Source organism: Pseudonaja textilis, chromosome 2 (assembly GCF_049901715.1).
Source record: "Pseudonaja textilis isolate UNSWEBS1 chromosome 2, rPseTex1.2, whole genome shotgun sequence".
NCBI classification, from domain to species: Eukaryota; Metazoa; Chordata; class Lepidosauria; order Squamata; family Elapidae; genus Pseudonaja; species Pseudonaja textilis.
This window is the reverse complement of record NC_141991.1, coordinates 12,969,475-12,988,400: the sequence shown is the minus strand read 5'-3', so window position 1 is coordinate 12,988,400 and position 18,926 is coordinate 12,969,475. Positions and strand designations below refer to the sequence as shown.

Here is an 18,926-nt window from a genome sequence, read left to right as displayed (position 1 = left end):
ATATAGGGATAGACCCAACCATCGTTTCACCTGGGAAACTGTGAGCAAGCCAAATCCAGAAAACAGTAGAGAATTCCTGGAGGCTTGGCACTTACAGTGGACTAATTGGCCATCAACAGGCACATAGAGATAAACAGCATCTACATCCCACTTAAAAGATACAGTCCAAACACCCAAAGGAAACAAAAAGTACCTTTTAACCAGCAATCTATATGAGCAGAAATGAACACCAAGATTAACACTAGATCAGCAACCAAGTAAACAGCATCCCAATCGAACAATTACCAATACAGGCAAAGAAGCTAACATTAAACCACAGCTTAATCAAGGAACTCCAAGAAGAGCCCCACCAACAGTGACAGGGCAAGTCACTAGGATCTAAAAAGAGAGCAAACCCCACTCACTTCTAGCTCTGATGACCTTACCTAAGGGCCCTGGTGGTCCAGTGATTAGAATGCAGTATTGCAGGCTGACTCCACCGACTGCCAGCAGTTCGATCCTGACCGGCTCAAGGTTGACTCAGCCTTCCATCCTCCAGATTGTCGGGGACAATGTGCTGACTCTGTCAACAGCTTAGAAAGAGCTGTAAAGCACCGTGAAGGGGATGTGAGTCAATATAAGTAACAAGAAGTGGGGGTCCTGTGCAGCCCCTCCCAGCCTTGCTGTGTTTGGGGACTTTTACAAAAGAACCTGATTCTTGTCCTTGTATTTCTTCCTGCTGCAGTCAGCATAGATCTCATTAAAGTATGAGGTTTCTTTTGTGTCCTCCCCCCCACCCCCCAGATTACCCCTAGAAGATCAGCTGTGGTTTCATTTCAAATCTAAATCCCAAGATTTTTTGCATTCCACTTTCTACACTTTTGTCGTCTTCTATGTGTCCACCATAGGAGACACAGCATTCCTTCTGCTTCATGGCATTTCCAACATCCGTTTCTGTCCCGTTTCTTCATCTTAGAGATCATTAAAGGAGTTGGGTGCCAAGTGTGATGATCCAGGGTAGGATACAAAATAAACACAGTCACAAAAAACAGGTAAATCCCCTTTTATTCCTTCCCTTTGCTTCCATGCTCCAAATATTCTTGACTGAAGACAAAAAAACTCCCACACAAGCAGTTACAAGAAGGAGGAAATGCCATTTAAATTATAAAAAGTAAAAGACAGAAATATTAGAGATGAAAAGAATATAAAAGGAATGAAAATCAAAAAGGAAGAATTTAAGCCGCAAGCATTTGCGGATGATCTGGTTTTCATCTTAGAAGACCCTTTAGAAACAGCATCAAAATTGATAGAAAAGATAGAGACATATGGAAAGGTGGCTGGTTTGAAAATAAAGATAAGACAAAGATTTTGACAAAGAATATGCTATTAAGACAAATTGGAAGAACTGGCAGACCTACTGAAAATTCAAGTCACGAATAAGATCAAGTACTTGGGGATATATTTGACAGCAAGATGTAGTACATTAAAAGAGAATAATTATATTAAACTTAAACAGCAGATAGCGCTAGATTTGGTGAAATGGGAAAACTTACAACTCTCACTAATAGGGAGAATCTTAACAAACAAGATGAATATATTACCAAGAATTTTATATTTGTTTCAAACAATTCCAATTAGGCTTTGAAAAGACTATTTTGAAGATTTAAATAAAATTGTGTTGAAATATATATGGCAAGGTAAGAAAGCGAGAATGAAATTAAAACTTTTTCAAGACGCTAGAATTAGAGGAGGATTTGGTTTGCCTAATTGGGAGTTGTATTACCAAGCTACACATTTGATGCGGGTCAAGGAATGGATAACATTAAGAAATACTAGATTGTTGACATTAGAAGGACATGATTTGTTGTTGGGGTGGCATGCTTTTTTATGGTACAAGGGAACTAAAACACAGGGATATTTTAGAAGACACCATATACGGGAGTCTCTGGGGTTAAACTGGGAGAAGATTAAAAGACAATGCTATTTGAAAATTCCAGTCTGGTTATTGACTATTGAAGCATTCTCGTATCCTACAATATACAAAAAGGAACAAACAGATGGTGAAATACTGAATGAAAAAGGTGAACTTAAATCTATGCAAAAACTAGAGGAACAAGGTATAAAGATGAATTGGTTTTCATATGCGCAAATACATTCAAGGTATGATAAAGATTCTAAAACAGAAGGTTTCTATGAAAAACTGACTGACTTAGACAAGATTTTGACAGGTACTGATGAAAAGGTGATTAAAAAATTGTATGGATATCTATTAGAAATTAAACTAGAAGAAGAACAAGTTAAAGAAACTATGATTGCTTGGGGGAAGAATTTTGGATATGGGATTGATTTAGAGAAATGGCAACAATTGTGATCAATCAAAATTATAAAATGACAATGTCAACAGCATATAAAGAAAACTTGTGTAAGATGTTTTACAGGTGACATTTCCCCCTGACAAGAATAGCAAAAATGTTCAAGAATAAATCCAAAAAATGTTGGAAATGTCATCAGACACCTGGCTCATTTTACCATATGTGGTGGACTTGTGCGGATGCTAAAAAATACTGGGCTAAAATCCACATGTGGTTGGAAAAAATGACGAAAAACATATAGACTTGAAACCAGAGATATTTTTATTGGGAATTTTACCTGAAATATATAGTAAAGACTTGAAATACCTGATTGTAAATGTATTAACAGCGGCTAGGATTATTTTTTCTAAAAACTGGAAAAATGAGAAAATACCATCACAGGAGGAAATCATTAAGAAAATATTGGAATGTGCTGAAATGAGTAGATTGACATTTGAAATTAGAGAACAAGAGGATAAACAATATTATAAAATTTGGGATCTTTTCTATCAATGGTTAGACAAGAAAGTACAGTAATGAAATATGTAGATTTTTAGAAAATAATAAATATATAAAGATGTACTTCATTATTATTATAACTACAAAATGATTTTAGGATAGATTTAGGATGATAATATGAACTGTTATAAAATAAATTAAGTAAATTATGGTTATCTTGTAAAACATGAATGAATAAAAGTATAGTCAAATGATTGATTAATAATGATACTAAGGTATTTAATTTTTGATTGACAATATGAGAATATATGTAATGTAACTGTAATTGAAGACTATGAAATGGAAGAACAAAACAATTCGTAAACCAACCGGCACACTGTATGTACACCTATGGAAGATGGCTTGATCTTTTTATATTTTGTTTGTTTAGGTTTGTTTTTAAAAACCAATAAAATTTTTAAAAAAGAATGAACTTCAGAAAACCAAACGTATCAAAAGGAATCTTTTATTGAGATGAGACAATTCATGTAGGAGTTCAAAGCAGCGTCTGAGGTCTCTCAGGCATACAGGGAGAGATAAGGGAGTTTAGAACCCCTCCCCTTATCTCGATGTTTATTTAGTGAAACAAAAGCCAGTATGTTAATTCCCCCCCCCACCCTTTTGTAGAAATGATCTTTTTCACAGTTTCCCAGGGCACATCTAATTTCCCACCACCCCCTTTTCAGAACGAACTTTTCCAGAGGTTCCCTGGACACATCTCACTGTGGAATTTTTATGGTCTTCTCACCTCCTGGCTGTGCCTCTCAGAGGTGAAAGGTTCCGGCCACCTGGGTTTCCTCCCTCCATTGTGTAGGTTATACAAATATTAGAAGCATAAATGCTGCAAAATATTAAGTAACTAATTTAAAATAAAATCAGATAAAGGATTAGGTCAACCTTCCTTGTCTTAAAAATCTGACTGGGCCCAATCACCTAATCTGTTCGCATCGATTAATGCAGTGGTGATTCAGATACAAGCACCAGTTTTGAGAACCAGTTGTTAACTTTCTGAGCGGTTTGGTGAACTGGTGGTTGGAAGAAACCATCGGGGCAGAGAACCAGTTGTTAAATTATTTGAATCCCACCCCTGGGCTGGTGATGCAGGTGACCACAGAGAGGATCTGGGGCAGCCTTTGGTTGGGCTATGACACCCTCCAGCAGGACTAGCACAGGGAGTCCCTGGAGGAGCCTGGAAGGGGAAGGGGAAGGGTAGAACTGAGTGGGGTCTGCAGCTCCAGCCCTCCCTCCATACTCGGTGAAAAGCAACTCCTAAGAGAAGTCCAATTGCCTGCTTCACTTCAGAGGATCCCAGTCATGAGATTAACCCTGGAAGAAGTTCTCAAGCAACTCTTGGCTGGCCCTGGAGACTGCTGGACACATCTGGTGGGGGGACCTCTGGGTTCCCACAGCTCCTTGTGGAGCTGATTCCCCCCCCCAAAAAAAAACTCCTATGCTTGGAGTCTTACAGCTGAATAGAGAAAATGGAGACTTCCAGCTCCCAGGTCAGAGTCTCCTGTAGTTTGGTGATCAGGAAACAGCTTAGAGGCTCAGCCTTTGCCCGGCTGTGGGGTGGAGAGAAGGAAGGATCAAAAGGAACCATAAACATTCTTTTGTTTACTTCAACTTCTTCCTCAGATAAGACCCAGAAGGAAGAGGTGGAACTTTCCCTGTAAACTTGTTTACTGCTTGCTCAGAAAGTCAGTCAGCATTGAGGCCAAAGTCAACACCAAACCTAAAAAAATCAACTGTCTCACAGGAGCCACGAATTATTCAAACCCTCCTTGTATTGTGAACCTATCCTTCGTTCATAAGTTGATAACAAATTAAAATAAATAAATAAATAAATAAATAAATAAATAAATAAATAAATAAAGGAAGGGAATTTCACTAAAGGAGATGCTGGGGTGACTTTGTACATTCTCTTTTATTTTTCAGTCAAATGGCCATTGGTCAGTTTTGCTGTTGGGAACGTTGAACAGTCACTAAACAGACTGTTGTAAGTTGAGGACTCCCTGTAGTGCAGGGCGCTGTCCCTTGGGCTCCCCTGAAGCACTAAGCAGAAACAGCAGCTGGGAGTTAGAGAGCCTGGCTCCAAGGGCCCTGGGGCCACCCCTCCAAGGGGCTCTGGCTGGCTTGTCCCAGGGGGAGGGGAGGGGAGGGGGCCGAGGCCCAGAAGTGGTGCTGCTTTCCCAAGCCCTCTGGCATAACCCCCCCTCCGCCAAGAAACCAACCTGGTTGGCATCCAATTACTATTCGCGGAAAGGTTGAAGGTAGCAATAGCCCTTAGACTTAGATACCGCTTTATCGCCCTTTCCTAAGTGGTTTACAGAGTCAGCCTATTTGCCCCCTACAATCTGGGTCCTCATTTGTCCCACCTGGGAAGGATGGGAGACTGAGTCGACCTTGGGCCTGGTGGGATTCGAACTGCCAAATTGCAGGCAGCCGGCAGGCAGCAGAAGTGGCCTGCAGTAATGCACTCTAACAACTGCCACCAGTGCCCAGGATAGAATAAAACACTTGCGGATTCAGTCCCTTTGTTTCGCATTCGATTCCCGTGCAAAAGAAAGCAGACGCGCAAACTTTGGAGGGGCGGAGAGCTTTAGCGGAGCTCTCGGGGCGGGCAGGATGGGGGCCGAGAGGGCGGGCGAAGGAGGGAGGGCGGCGCTGTCCTGGGCGGAGCGAAGCTGCCTTCAGGTGCAGGTTATAAAGGCTCCTTTTGCCCAGCGCCTCCGTCCTTTCGGCCCCCGCGGTGCGGGGCTGAGAAGCGGGGAAGGAAACGGGTGCGGCTCCTGTGCGAGTCCACCGGGGCCCCTTGGCGGAAGGGAACTGTGTCCGGGCCGGACGCTGTCCAAACACGCGGCCATCCCCTTCAGATCATCGACTGGCCGCCTTCGCCTAAAGCTCCCGAAAGCCCGAAGGCGAAGGGGATCGATCGGAGACCTCGGAAGAAGAATGAGCGAGGAGGTGGCTGCGTTCACACAACGGGCGTTTGAGCGCTAACCTGCCGGTTGCGGGCAGCGTCTCCCTTCCTTCCTCCGTGGCCCGGGAAGAGCGCAAGGGAGCAGCGCTGTTTTGGTTCTTCGGGGACGGGACGGAGAAGTTCAGCAGAGTTGGGCTTCTTTGCGGATCCGGACGGGACCCGGACCGGGGAGGCCTAAGCGGCTTGTCCTTCGCGAAGGGCGGATAGACGGGGATGCCGCTGAACCGGCCGCTCCTTTTGCTCTTCGGAGTGGCGCTGGGCTCCTTCGGGCCTGGGGCTCTTTGCGGTGAGTTGGCGGCGGCTGCGGGGGTTGGGGGGGAGGCAACAGACGGGGGGGGAGCTCATGTCCTGGGTCGGGTCTCTCTCTCCCCCATCCCCCCTCAATGCCAAACTCCATTCGCACAAGGAAAACTCTTCCTTTTCCTCCGTTTCACCGAATCCGGTTTAAAAACGTTGGTATCTGATTTGTAATCGGTTCCCATTTACAGAGAGTAAAAGTGAAAAGCGAACTTTGGACTTCAGCCCATCCTTCTCCTTCCTCCTCCTGCCTGGGCATTGGGCCAAGACCTCGCCTTTCAGCTCCCCCCTTATCAGCAAACTTTGCCCTCGCTGGAAAGATGCTCAGCTCCCTTGTTAGCTTCCATGTAAATAGGGCCCAGCTGGCTCTTCCCACTGTGGGGTGTTTGGGGTCACCATGGAGGTCAGGCCCACAAGCAGCTGCCTGGGAATCCCCAGAGCCCAGAGGAGCTGCAGGAAAAACTTAACCAGATGTAGCCCTGCCCAGATGTTCCCAGGGTCATCCGAGGGCTGCTGGGGGCTCTTCCCTCCAATGTATCTTCCCAAGCAGAAGAGAAAAGGGGGAGAACCAATTTCTTCCATTCTAGCGAACATGTTGGGGAGAGACTGTTTGTGACAATGAACTGTTGAAGGGGGTGGAGCTTCAGGGCTGAACCTCCCCCCAATTCTGCTCTTCTCCTCCCCTTCCTTCTCTAGGCCCTCCCTCACACTCCCTGTCCTACTTCTACGTGAAACTCTCAGAGCCCCGTCAGGGGCTGCACCGGTTCTTCATTAAGGTCCACCTGGATGACCAGCCCATCTTTCGCTTTGAGAGCCTCACCAGGAAGATGGAGCCTCTGGTGCCCTGGATGGAGGAGGCAGGGAAGAAGTTTCTGATCCCTGAGTGGATCTTCAGGGCTGACATGGAGACATTATCAAAACTGGACCACCAGGCTGGAGGTGAGCAGAGCCAGGGACATCAATGCCTGCTGGAAAGGAAAGAAGACCCCAATCCCCCCCCCCAATTCTCTCTCCCACCCAGAAATTCTTCATGGCCGGACCTCAAACAGGGTTAACTGAAGTAAGAGACATTTCCTCTTGTCTGAAAAAGAGGAGAAAGGGAAACTGAGTTTTTCTCCCCAGGTGGGAAGAGAAGGTAACTCTATTTATTCTCTAAGGAGAGGAATCCTGCACCCTTTTCATTCATCTCCACCTCCTCCGGGTCTCTTTTAGGGCTTCGTACCTGGCAGGTGAATCTGGGCTGTGAGCTCAGGCAAGACGGGAGCAAAGGAGGGTTTTTGCACTATGGCTACGATGGGATGGACTTCATCAGCTTCGACAAGGAGACCCTCAGATGGGTGACAGCTCAGCCCCAGGCCCAGAAGGTGAAGGAGGAGTGGGAGGAGGATCCAAGATGGTCCCAGGGAAGTAAAGCCTTCCTGGAGCAGACCTGCTTTGTGTGGCTGCAGAGATACCTGTCCTACAAGAACAAGACTCTGGAGAAGATAGGTGAGTGGCAAAAAGGGGGCTCCCCTGATCATGTTTCTATGGGCTTCCCCTCCCCCATTTTATCTCTGTCCTACATAGCCAATCCACCCTCTGCAGAAAAGGGTCAGCAGGTATCTCACATCCTATTACGGAAGGAAAGACAAAGAAACTGAGCAGGAAAATAAGATCTAGTCCTATTGTAGTGACGTTCACTCCAATGTTGCCATCTTTGTGGGTCTCACAGGTTCAGAGGAGGAGAGGGAAGAGGGGGAGAGGAGGGCCAAAGGAGGACTTGATATTTAAATCATCTTTCCAGAAACTCTAGAAATTCTGGGAACTCTGGTCTTGTTGCTGTTTCTGCAGAGCCCCCAGTGGGGAAGGTGACCCATAAAGTGGAGGATGAGAGGCTGGAGGTCCTCACCTGCCAAGCCTTTGGCTTCTACCCCAAGGAGATCCAGGCCATCTGGACCAGGGATGGAGAGGCCTGCAAGTACGAGACCCTCCTTAAGAATGTAGTCCCCAACTCAGACGGGACCTATTATGTCCAGCTCAGCATTGACATCGACCCTAAGGAGAGGGACCGTTTTCGGTGTCACCTGGAGCACGAGGGCTTGCAGGAGCCCCTGGACTTGGCTTTCAAGGAGGAAAGAGGTGAGTGGCTGAGAGGGTAGAAGTAGATTTTAGAGAAATCTTTGAAAATCTGTTGCGAGGGGGTAGTTTTCTTCTGCAACATCTCATGTTTTCAGATGGAGAGCAGGAAAGGTCCTGCATTTAGCAATGGGAGAGAAGTGGTTTCTGTCAGAAGAGTTGGAAATGGTAATTTAATAGCAACAGTATGAAGATATGTGAGATGTTTGGTTGTGGCTCCTCCTTCTTCCCTTCAAGGCCATTCCCTCCTCCCTCTGCAGCCTTGGAGGGGAGGGGCTTCCTTCAGGTGGGGACACTTCCTTCAGGGAACTCAGCATCTCTCTAATTAGAGCCCTCTTTCTCTTTCTTTAGCTCCAATGCAGTGGATTCACGTGGTGGGAATTGTTCCAAGCGTAATTGTTACAGGCGTAATCCTGGGAGTTTTTTTTCTCTTCCTGAACTGTAAGTGAAACAAGCACATCCACTGACACCCACCCCTGGGTCCTTCTGTGTTGACTGAGTTGGGGTGGATGGGCAAGAGCTTCTCTGAGAGTTGCCATCAGGGCCCCCACAAGACCCTGGTTAAGAAATTTGTTAAGAAATTTGAATCCCACCCCTGCCTCTGTGTGATTGTGTGTGGGGGGGGGCGGGGTAGAGAGAGAGGTTAGATCAGAGTTTTTTCTCTCTCTCTCCGTCTTTCTCCCACCGATTTCAGCAAGCCACCGTCAGTCAAAATTCATATTAGTGGTCCCCAGGATTTAAAATGATGAGTTTGGTGGTGCCTGAGGTCCAAAAGGATGGTGACCCCTGCCTTAAATGGTCTGGGAAGCACTAGAAGAGCCACAATCCTGCCCCTGAGAAGATTCATATGGGAGGAAGGACCTTCAGGGAAGCTCTGATGGAAGGTGGGGCCATGGAGGATGGGCCCCCTGTCCTCTGCCCCTGCTTGCAATCCTATCTGGGGACAACAACAGGGTCCAAGGTCCAGCAGTGGAGGGAGTGGCCGCTTCCTCTGCTCCTACTCAGAGCAAGAGAAATGACAGGGAGAACTGAGTTTCACCCAATGCAGCTCAAGGTCTCCGTGGAACTTTCTTTTCAGTGAGGAGGGAGTGCTTTGCTGTTTCCCTCTTCCTGGATGGGCCTTTTTTTACTTGCTTGCAAATTGTGCTGCTTGTCTAACCCAGTGAAACTCAGGCTGAGCCTTCCGAGATTGCTGGTACTTCGATTGGCACAGGGGCTGTGGAGTATAAATCAAAAGAAAGATTGTGAGGTTTGGAGTAAGAATTACCAACTTTGGAATATATGGGGAAAACCACCTGTCTGGCATCCATAACAGGATTCCCAGAGGTCTTGCAGATAATCAACGTTGGAAGGGACCTTGGAGGTCATCTAGTCCAACCCCCTACCCAAGTGGGAGACCCTACACCATTTCTGACAGATGGCAGTCCAAAATCTTCTTGAAAGTCTGCAGTGATGGCGCTCCCACAACTTCCAAAGGGAAATTCTGTCCCATTGGTTGATTGTTCTCACTGTCTGTCAGACAGTTTCTCCTTATTTCCAGGTTAAATCTCTCCTTGTTCAGTTTCTATCCATTATTCCTTGTCTGGCCTACAAGGGCTTTAGAAAATAGCTTGAATCCTTCCTCTCTGAGGCAGCCCCTCAAATATTGGGACACTGCTATCCTGTCTCCCCTGGTCCTTCTCTTCCCTAGACTAGCCAAGCCCAGTTCCTGTAACCGTTCTTCATATGTTTTAGTCTCCAGTCCCCTAATCATCCTGGTTGCTCTTCTCTGCACTTTTCTAGAGTCTCAACGTCTTTTTTATAATATGGTGACCAAAAGTGGATGCAGTACTCTAGGTGTAGTCTTACTAAGGCTTTATAGAGTGGTATTAGTAATTCCCTTGATCTTGATTGTATCCCTCTGTTAATACAACTTAGGATTGCATTAGCTTTTTTGGCTGCTGCTGCAAACTGCTGGCTCCTATTTAGCTGGTTGTCCACTAGGACTCCAAGATCCCTCTTACAGTTACTGCTATTGAGCCTGTTTTCACCCAGTCTGTATGTGTCCTTTTGATTTTTCTTGCCTAAGTGTAGGACTTTACTTTTCTCTACATTGAATTTCATTTTATTAGATATGGCCCAGTGTTCTAGTCTGTCAAGATCCATCCGGATCTTGAGCCTATATTCTTGGGTGTCAACTATTCCTGCCAGCTTAGTATCATCTGCAAATTTGGTAAGTTCCCCTTCTATTCCTCATCTCAGTCATTAATGAAGATATTGAAGAGTAAGTACTGGGCCTAAGATGGAACCTTGTGGCACCCCATTGCTTATTTCCCTCCATGTAGGGACAACTTGTTGAGTATGGTTTGTCAGCCAGTTGGGAATCCATCTAGTGGTGGTGCTGTCTATTCCACTTTTTTTCTAGCTTACTAAGAAGTAGGTTGTGGTCTACTTTGTCGAAAGCCTTGGTGAAATCTAAAAATATTATGTCCACAGTGTTTTGCTGGTCTATTCATTTAGTCCCTGTGTTGAAGAATGAAATAAGATTGGTTTGGAATCATCTGTTTTTAACAAACCCGTGCTGACTGCTAGTTAATACTTTACTTGTTTCTAGATGTTGGCAGATCTGTTTTTTTTTCTTTCTTATTATATTTTCCAGTATCTTCCCGGGTATTGATGTTAGGCTGATTGGTCTATAGTTTCCTGGGTCTGATTTTTTTTTTTATCCGTTTTTGAAGATGGGAACCACATCAGCTCTTTTCCAGTCCTCTGGTAGTTCCCCGGTGCTGCAGGATTTTTGAAAGATATGGTGCAGTGGTTCTCAGATGACCTCTGCCAGCTCCTTTAACACTCTGCGATGTAATCCATCAGGCCCCGGTGATCTAGCATCATTGTTTAAAATAAATTCATGTTGCTTTAGGACAAGGCGTTAAATGTCCAAGTAGTGAACCCAAATCAAGGAAAGACTCTCGGCAGCTTTGAATTCCCAAAAGCAAAACTTTATTGGATACACCATATTGGTCCTGAAGAAACAAAACCAGCTCTGGTTTTCCTGTGGTGGAAAGGAGGAGTCTATCTATCTATCTCTAGGAGCTCAGATAGAAGCAAGGTGTCAGGCTGATCTCTGTTCCAAATCCAAGAAAGAAATACTGAAGACTCTTTTAGTTAGAGAAAAGATATCTTTTACTGGAAATGAAGTGGTAGCTACAATAGAATTCTGAATCTAAGGAATTAGGCGCGTAAATCACATATACAAATTGATGGAAATGATCCCACCCCCCACCCCCCATAGTTCAAATGATTCTTCCAATTAAAAGTTGTGAATATGATCATGTGGACATCTTCAGGTGGGGATGAGGCCTCTGTCCGTTGACCTTGGCATACTTTGATAAAAGTTTGCAGTTGCGCAGAGGAAAGAAAGCAAAGCAAGAAATAGAAACCTAAGCAAGAATGTCCACTTCCCCCTCCTCATTTTTACAACACTAGAATGTAACACCTCCAGCTCGCTTCCCAGACGTTACCCCCCTCCTCCCCCCATTACTTATGACAGCCAAAAGGTGCAAAACAATACTAGAAGATCTTGAAGGCTGACACAAGGAGAGTTTCAACTTGGTTATTCCTCAATAACCCCCAGGAGTGCTCCATTTCATTGTCATAACCTGCTGGGAGCACTAATGCCTCTTTTTCAAGACACTGGGTTATAATCCGGCCACTTGGACCATCTGGGCCTTCTGGGGGCCTTCAGCTTGAGTCCTTCTCTATCCCAGGCAGGAGCTGCTCCCCCAAAATTAACTAGCTGTCCTCTCTTTTTGCAATCTTTCAGACCAGGGGAGGAAGGTCAAGAAAAAATTCCTTCGCAATGTGACAACTTGGCCTGATCAAGTTTCTCAAGAAGAGGTTCCTTCTCCAGCTATCTATGGCACAGAAGATGAGACTCAGTCACAGCCAATGCTCCAGCCTAAAGGGAGCTCAGAGGTGAGCCAGACACTTGCTGAACTCTATTTAAGAGGCAAAACTCCCCACTTGGACAATCCATGGAGGAAAAGACGGTGGGGCTTGTGGGGTGGGGGAATCCACCCCCTAGTCCAAGTCTTTCCAAGGTAGCCATGGAGAGATCATGGGGCTCCTCTGGGGCTCAGCCCCTCCTGGTTGGGATCTTCTGATCCGATGCTCTGCAGGGAGGATCCAGGCCAGCTCAGTCTCTCCAGCCCATCAGCTCTGAGGGATGAACGTGGGTCAGGGAAGGGGCCAGGAGGACTGGAGGGGAGGGAGAGACAACGAATGGGGGGCTAGGAAAACATCCTCTCCTACACTCCCCATTACAAATCAGGGCCTTGACTTCCTCCGTTTTCTCTCTTTGCAGTACGAGGCAACCACCCGTGGGGGGCAGAGGCCTGAGGGAGCTCCCAATGACACCGTTTCAACGTTGCCCAATGAAAAATGGAAGCAATTTATTATTGCTGGGGCCGCCGCTCCTTCCGGCTGATGTTGCTGTTTCTGCTCCGTTAATTATGATGGTGGTTATTATGATTATTATAATGATCACTATGGTTGTTATTATGATTATCATTACCCTGATTATTGTTAAAAAAAAATTGTAAATTTTATTTGAGTTTTACACAAAGAGAAAAAAAAATACAAATAAAACACCTTTTTTGAAAGTAGCGTAATCCCGGGTTATATTTCTTCAAACAGACACAAATTCAGGTTCATGCTGATTTTTATATTCTATTCCATATCTTATTACTATTTTACATTTTCTACATAGCTTCTCCCCTCTTTTAATTTTCTCAATTTTATTTTAATTATCTCATCTCAATTCAGATCATTGTATTTATATTTTTTGTCTGTCCTGTTTCAATTATCTATTATCTTTTCTCATTAAACAAAATTCTCCTGTAGTTACTGATTGGAGTATGACACCTTTATATCTTTTCCCTAAAGTTGTAATATTCAATATAATACATAACTTCCATTTTGATTCTGCTTGGTACATTATTAAAATGCACACTGTTTTCTTAAAAAAAGAAAAAATTATAAATCTATATAATTAAAACAACATTCCATTCCAATTCAGTTCTATCATTAATATTAATATTCATTAAAGTCTTAACATCTTTAACATTACTTTTCAATTAAATATCATACTTCTATGGGAACAATTATAAGCTTTCCATAGTTAATTCCCTCCCTCTTCACATATATTTTATAAAACATTAACTAATTAAAATGTTCCTGCTCCTTCCTAATTCAATTTTCTCATTTATTTTATTTCACTTATTTTATTCACAAACATTTCACTAAATTACACTATTTTATCCCTCATTTTAATCATACGTCGTTTCCAATTTTCTAAAGTTATTTGTATTACTAATATAACAATACAATCTTATGTACCTTTACATAATCCCTTTTTCAGTTAGATTTTCACCCATTAGCTCTAAATAGGTCCTGTTTCTCTATATCTTGCTCTGGTCCTTTGTAACTTCTTTCCCTTTCCTTCTTCCCTCTCTTCTTCTCTATCCCCTTTTTACCCCCTTGTCTCTCTACCTCTATTTCTCTCTTCTGTATTCACCTCTTCTGTTTCTTTCCAGCATTATACTTATTTTTTGAATTATTTTTCTTTTTTGGGGGGGGTTGCTTTTTTAAGTCTTAAATTCCCCATTCCCTTTCCTTTTTCTTCCCCGCATAAAAAAAACCTCAAATCTGTCCCTTTTCACTTTCCTTCGCTGCTTCTGACTCTTCTTTGGGAGAGAAGTTATTTTTTGTAAGTTTAAATTCCAGGGTACCTTAGTTGTTGCTTTTACAATTTAACCTGGCCAGCCAAAACTTTCACTTCTTATCTTCCTCCTGCACATTCTTTTCCAGTCGAGTTCTTCTTTGTGGTGTCCATTTCTGACCACCACTGCAACCGCCTTCAGAAAAGGGAGTAATGGCCAGCTGAGGAGGAGAGATGCGGCTCTCCTCAACCCTGCTGGCGGTCACCCCCCTCTTCACCACCTCTACGGGGTGGCTTAGCCCTGAAACCAGGCGGCTTGGGGCGCTCCAGCGGCGAGCCCAGACAGAAACTGTGCACGATCACGGATTTCTGTCTGACGTCGAAGCCCTTCAAACCGGGACATCATTACCGTGATTATTGATTATTATTTCATTAATTATTCAGGTGATACAGAACTTCAGACAAAGGCAGAATAACAGAGTTGGAAGGGACCTTGGAGGTCTTCTAGTCCAGCCCCATGCTCAAGCGGGAGATCTTACACCAGGGGTCTCCAACCTTGGCAACTTTAACCCACAGAATTCCTCAGCCAGCAAGCTGTCTTAAAGTTGCCACAGTTGGACAGCCCTGCCTTGTACCATTCCGGACAAATGGCTTCCAGTCTCTTCTTAAAAGCCTCCAGTAACGAAGCACACCCACAATGTCTGAAGGCAAAGCTGTTCCAATGGTTAATTGTCCTGTTAGTAAGTTTCTCCTTAATTCCAGGCTGCTTCTCTCGTGGATTAGTTTCCTTCCATTGTTTCTTGTCTGACCTTCTGGTGCTTTGGAAAATAAATTGAATCTTTTTGAAATTAAATCTTTGTAGCCCCTCAAATATTGGGACAAAGTTATCATATCACCCCAGTCCTTCTTTTCACTAGACTATCCATACCCAATTCCTGCAACCATTTTTCATAAGTTTTACCTTCCAGCCCACTAATCATCCTTGTGGCTCTTCTCTATCCTTTTTCCAGTATCTCTACATCTTTTTTAAATTCTGGTGACCAAAATTGGACTCAGTATTCCAAGTGTGGTCTTACTAAGGCTTTGTAAAGCTCTACTAATATTTTATATGGTTTTATCCCTCTATTAATGCAGCCTACAATTTGGATCAGCTTTTTTTCCTGGAGTGTTGGCTACTCCTGCCAGTTAGGAGTCATCTGCAAATCTGATCAGTTTTCCTTCTATTCACTCATCTAAATCATTTATGAAGATATTAAAAGTACTCGGCCTAAAACAGACCCTTGGGGGTGGTTATACCCCACTACGTACTTCCCTCCATGTGGATGTAGTTCCATTAAGGATTACACATTGAGTATGTTTTGTCAGCCATTTACAAATCCATCTGGTAGTGGTGCTGTCTGTCTTGTCTTAAGCCATATTTATCTTCCCCAAAAATATCCAAGATAAGCAGTTAAACTCTACAAAGACTTCCATACAAAGTTTCTTTAATGGATCACACCAGGCATCCTCAAGGTATAACTCGCGGTTATGTCAAGATTCATCTAATGTCCAATCTTTGCCTAGTTGTCTTCATAGTGTGAAAATATGGTTATCTTCATCCCATAATGGTACAGCAAAGGATCTGGCATGCTGCTGGGTCCAGGCAAGGAAAGAACAAAGGCTTTCCCCAACCCAACTAGAGGTCAATTCAGTGGCCGATCAGGATTACAGATGTGACCACATGACATGAACTACATTTCCCATGAGGCATTAACTACATTTTCCATGAGGCATTCCCTTAAGGGGACAGCTCCCTATTCCCATTTAACTATATACTGTCTGACCAGCACACTGTCTATCCCACATTCTTGTAGCTTTCAAGAAGTAGCTCGCCTGGCCTCTGCGGTTTTATTCTTCTTCCATTGAAGAATGGCAGATACACAGATCTGACATCTTGTCTCACGTTGGCAAGTAACATTTCACAAGACCTTGAGGCCCTCATCTCCATGCCTGCATCTCCAAAGGACTTGGCTCCATTCCTTTGTAAAGAGACTTTTCTCGGGGTTGGGTGTGTGTGTGTGAGAAAGCTGGAGAGAGCCATATGGCATTAACGTCTCTTCTGAACTGGAAGGAGGTCTACCCGCGTCATCCAGGCACCCAAGAGCCCTGCAGGGAGAAACGGAACAAGTTGGGGTGACTGTCCAGGACCATCTCAGGGCCCTCGATCTGCTCTTCACTTCACAAGGAGGGTTTTGCCAGGCGCTTACCACCTCCTGCTGCCTTTACGTCAACCAACATGACAACCGGATTGAGAGTAACATACACGTCACCCGACAGGCACTTGATCTTTTGCACAATTTCAGCCAGGAGACCATCCCGGGCTCCAGTTCCTTCACTCACTGGTTTACTCTGGTTGGTTCTCTAAAATTTTCCTTTTGGCCCAGAAGGCCTGGCTTTTCATTGGCATTTCCCTCCTCTTCCTCTTCCTCCTGATCTACTTCCTAATTTTGCTCTGTCTGCATCTGCAGGAAATCAAAGACCTTTGGCTAGTCCTAAAACGGTGGCTGCCTTGAACAGCAAAAGTGTGGAATTGTGATATAAAAATCAAAAAATCTGCCAACTCTTCCCCCACCCCCCTCTCTCATCCACCCCCCATTCCTCTGCAGAGCCTTTCCCCCATTTTCTCTCGGCTGTCGCTGCTCTCTCCCTCCCCTTGCCCCCCTAAACTGGAGCAGCCTCGGGGGCTACTGCATAACCAGAACAAATGACCCCGTTTCTTCCGTTAAGACAGCCTTTTCCTCCTTTCCCAATGAGAGGCCTTCGCCCAAAGGTTCCTCTGGGAAGCAGGAGGTGAGAAACCACAAATATTGCACCTCAATACAAATGTCCCACCTTAATCCAGCTGATGGTCTCAGCATCCCATCCGCTTCAGCACGGGATCCTTATCAACTTTTCCTTCTAATAGAAAATGCACTTTCCTTTGTTTAAACTTCTACCTCACTTGCTCCAACTGTGTCCCTGAATTAGGGCCCTTTAGATTTCCTGGCCCCTGTTATGTCTGGGCGGTGGGTCCCAAGGAGAGACGAGACTCGAAGGAGTGACAACAGCTCTTGATTAGGAAACCAGATACTGAGACAAGACTCCCAGCCGAGGCAGCTCCTTTTATAGAGCTGGCTGCGGCTAGGCAGCCTATGACATGCATTTGAGCTTGCCGCGCTTGGTTTTACCCAATCGCGGCAGCCGAATAAGAACCAATCAGAACGCTGAGTTTTGTCCAATCACGGCCCGGCTTTTCCGGACCAATAGGAATGCAGGCCTACAAGCCTGCTAGTATGGAACAGCCCCCAAACCACAAATATTGCACCTTAATACAAATATCCCATCTTAATCCAGCTGATGGTCTCCGCATCCCATCCGCTTCAGCATGGGATCCTTATCAATTTTTCCTTCTAATAGAAAATGCACTTTCCTTTGTTTAAACTTCTACCTCACTTGCTCCAACTGTGTCCCTGAATCAGGCCCTTTAGATTTCCTGGCCCCCAAACCCAAAGCGTATAAAAACACGTCCATCGTTCAAGGTCCCTCTTTCTTCCCACGTCCGCCTTCCCACTCCTCTCTCTTGCTCTGAGTCAAAGCCGAGGAAAGAATGGCTCTGTCAGGGCTCTGGTACTTTCCCCCATTTAAATCATGAGTCTCAGGCCGGATTTTCAAAGCTCAAAGATTATTTATTAGGAGAGGACATGCCGGTGCTGCCTGGGTGTAGCCGACTCTGAGACACATCGTTCATTGTCACCCTTGACCCCGGTTTTCCCCCACCCCCTGGGTGTCTCATCATTCATATTCTCCAATGGGACACATCCATAGCCAAAAGTCATCAATCATGTTCTCCAGTTAGAATTTTGTGGGGAGAAACTTCAGTCGCCTGGAAACTATGAAAACATTTATGGAATCCAGTTTCATTTTTGCAACTCCTACACTGCTCCCTCCTCCCTTTCTGTTGGCAACTCTAAAAGACCAGAGAAATATTTTCTGAGGTGACAGGCTCCTTCCTCTGCTGACCCTCTTTTTCTCTGTCCCCAGGTGTGACTGCAATGGGGGCCAGAGGACCCGGGACCCTCCCTCCATGGTCCCCATCTTCTATCCGAGCTTCCCTGAAGGTATCTCTTGCCAGGTGAGATGGCCCATGGATCTTCTCCAGGGCAGGATTACAGATTGTCTGGGGCGTCCCAGGTGGTTTATAGGACATTTTATTTTTATTTTGGAGCCCTTGATATCTGTTCCTCTACTTCAGATGGTCTACTTCAACGGTCTATTAAGGCCAAAGAGACTTCCTCCCAGACAAGAGGAAGGTGGAACCTTCTGAGATATACAGGAATTGGGAAAGTGGCTGCACACTTTCTCCTTCCTCTCTGACTCCTCTTCAAAATGTTTTTTGTGGGGATGTTCTGCCACCCATACCAGCTCAGCCAACACAGAAAGACCCAGGGGTGGATGTCAGTGGATACGTTGGTTTCACTTACTTATCAGGAAGAGAATCCCAGCTCCCAAGATTACGGCAGCCGTGATTCCAATAAGAATTTCCCACCCTGTAGCTAAAGAAGGAGAAACATGGTTCTGGTTAGAGAGATGCTGAGTTCCCTGAAGTGGAGCTCTTGCACGGACACCCCACCCCCAGGCAGTGTCCACCCCCCCCGAAGGAAACCCCACCAAGTTTGAAGAAGGAAGAGCAAATGGCCTTGGAAGGGCAGAAGGAAGAAGAGCCACAATCAAGGCATTGGTTAGATGGAGCGTCAGCCTGGGCCATGCAATCAGGGTAAGGAAACATGTCCGATAGATTCCCTCCTGGGTGTCCCGGAAGATCAATGGAGGGAGGGGGAAGCATGTCCAGACTTCTTCTCCCCAACCTTTCCCACACTGGTGAAAAAATCTACTTCTGCATGTCCAACCCCTCAGGCTCTCACCTCTTTCCTCCTTCCAGGCCAAGACCAGGGGCTCCTGCAAGCCCTCGTGCTCCAGGTGACACCGAAAA

At 45.1% G+C, this 18,926-nt stretch overlaps 2 protein-coding genes and 1 long non-coding RNA gene across 7 annotated transcripts in view; 1 reads left to right on the top strand and 2 right to left on the bottom strand.

Annotated features, from left to right (window-relative positions):
• The window catches only part of LOC113451615 (uncharacterized), a 46,294-nt gene that overhangs the window by 23,023 nt on the left and 4,345 nt on the right, over positions 1 to 18,926 (bottom strand). The window lies entirely within an intron of this gene.
• Positions 5,497 to 18,228, top strand: LOC113453291 (major histocompatibility complex class I-related protein 1-like). 5 transcript variants are annotated; one of them, XR_015742462.1, is made up of 8 exons: positions 5,497 to 6,094; positions 6,802 to 7,044; positions 7,318 to 7,593; positions 7,936 to 8,223; positions 8,572 to 8,661; positions 10,332 to 10,432; positions 12,023 to 12,174; positions 12,563 to 12,863. XR_015742462.1 is itself a non-coding variant. In XM_087928337.1 (8 exons), the coding sequence occupies exons 1-8, from the start codon at positions 6,022 to 6,024 to the stop codon at positions 14,598 to 14,600; spliced, it is 1,308 nt and encodes a 435-aa protein (XP_087784463.1). In that variant the 5' UTR covers positions 5,497 to 6,021; the 3' UTR covers positions 14,601 to 14,758. The 5 variants fall into 5 exon arrangements, 4 of the variants coding, with proteins under 4 accessions (XP_087784463.1, XP_087784465.1, XP_087784464.1 ...); XM_087928337.1 differs by lacking the exon at positions 10,332 to 10,432 and adding an exon at positions 14,458 to 14,758 and having other exon boundaries at positions 12,563 to 12,605; XM_087928339.1 differs by lacking the exons at positions 10,332 to 10,432; positions 12,023 to 12,174; positions 12,563 to 12,863 and adding exons at positions 17,978 to 18,068; positions 18,189 to 18,228.
• LOC148126741 (uncharacterized) lies at positions 15,386 to 18,844 on the bottom strand. Its single transcript, XR_015742488.1, has 2 exons — positions 18,418 to 18,844; positions 15,386 to 16,063 (listed from the first exon to the last, which is right to left on the bottom strand). It is a non-coding gene; the product is annotated as an uncharacterized LOC148126741 (long non-coding RNA).

Coding starts and splice junctions, on each gene's coding strand:
- LOC113453291 (XM_087928337.1), top strand. CDS start 6,022: ATGCCGCTGAACCGGCCGCTCCTTTTGCTCTTCGGAGTGGCGCTGGGC. Junction 6,095..6,801: donor CGGGCCTGGGGCTCTTTGCG/GTGAGTTGGCGG, acceptor TTCCTTCTCTAG/GCCCTCCCTCACACTCCCTG. Junction 12,175..12,562: donor AGCCTAAAGGGAGCTCAGAG/GTGAGCCAGACA, acceptor CTCTCTTTGCAG/TACGAGGCAACCACCCGTGG.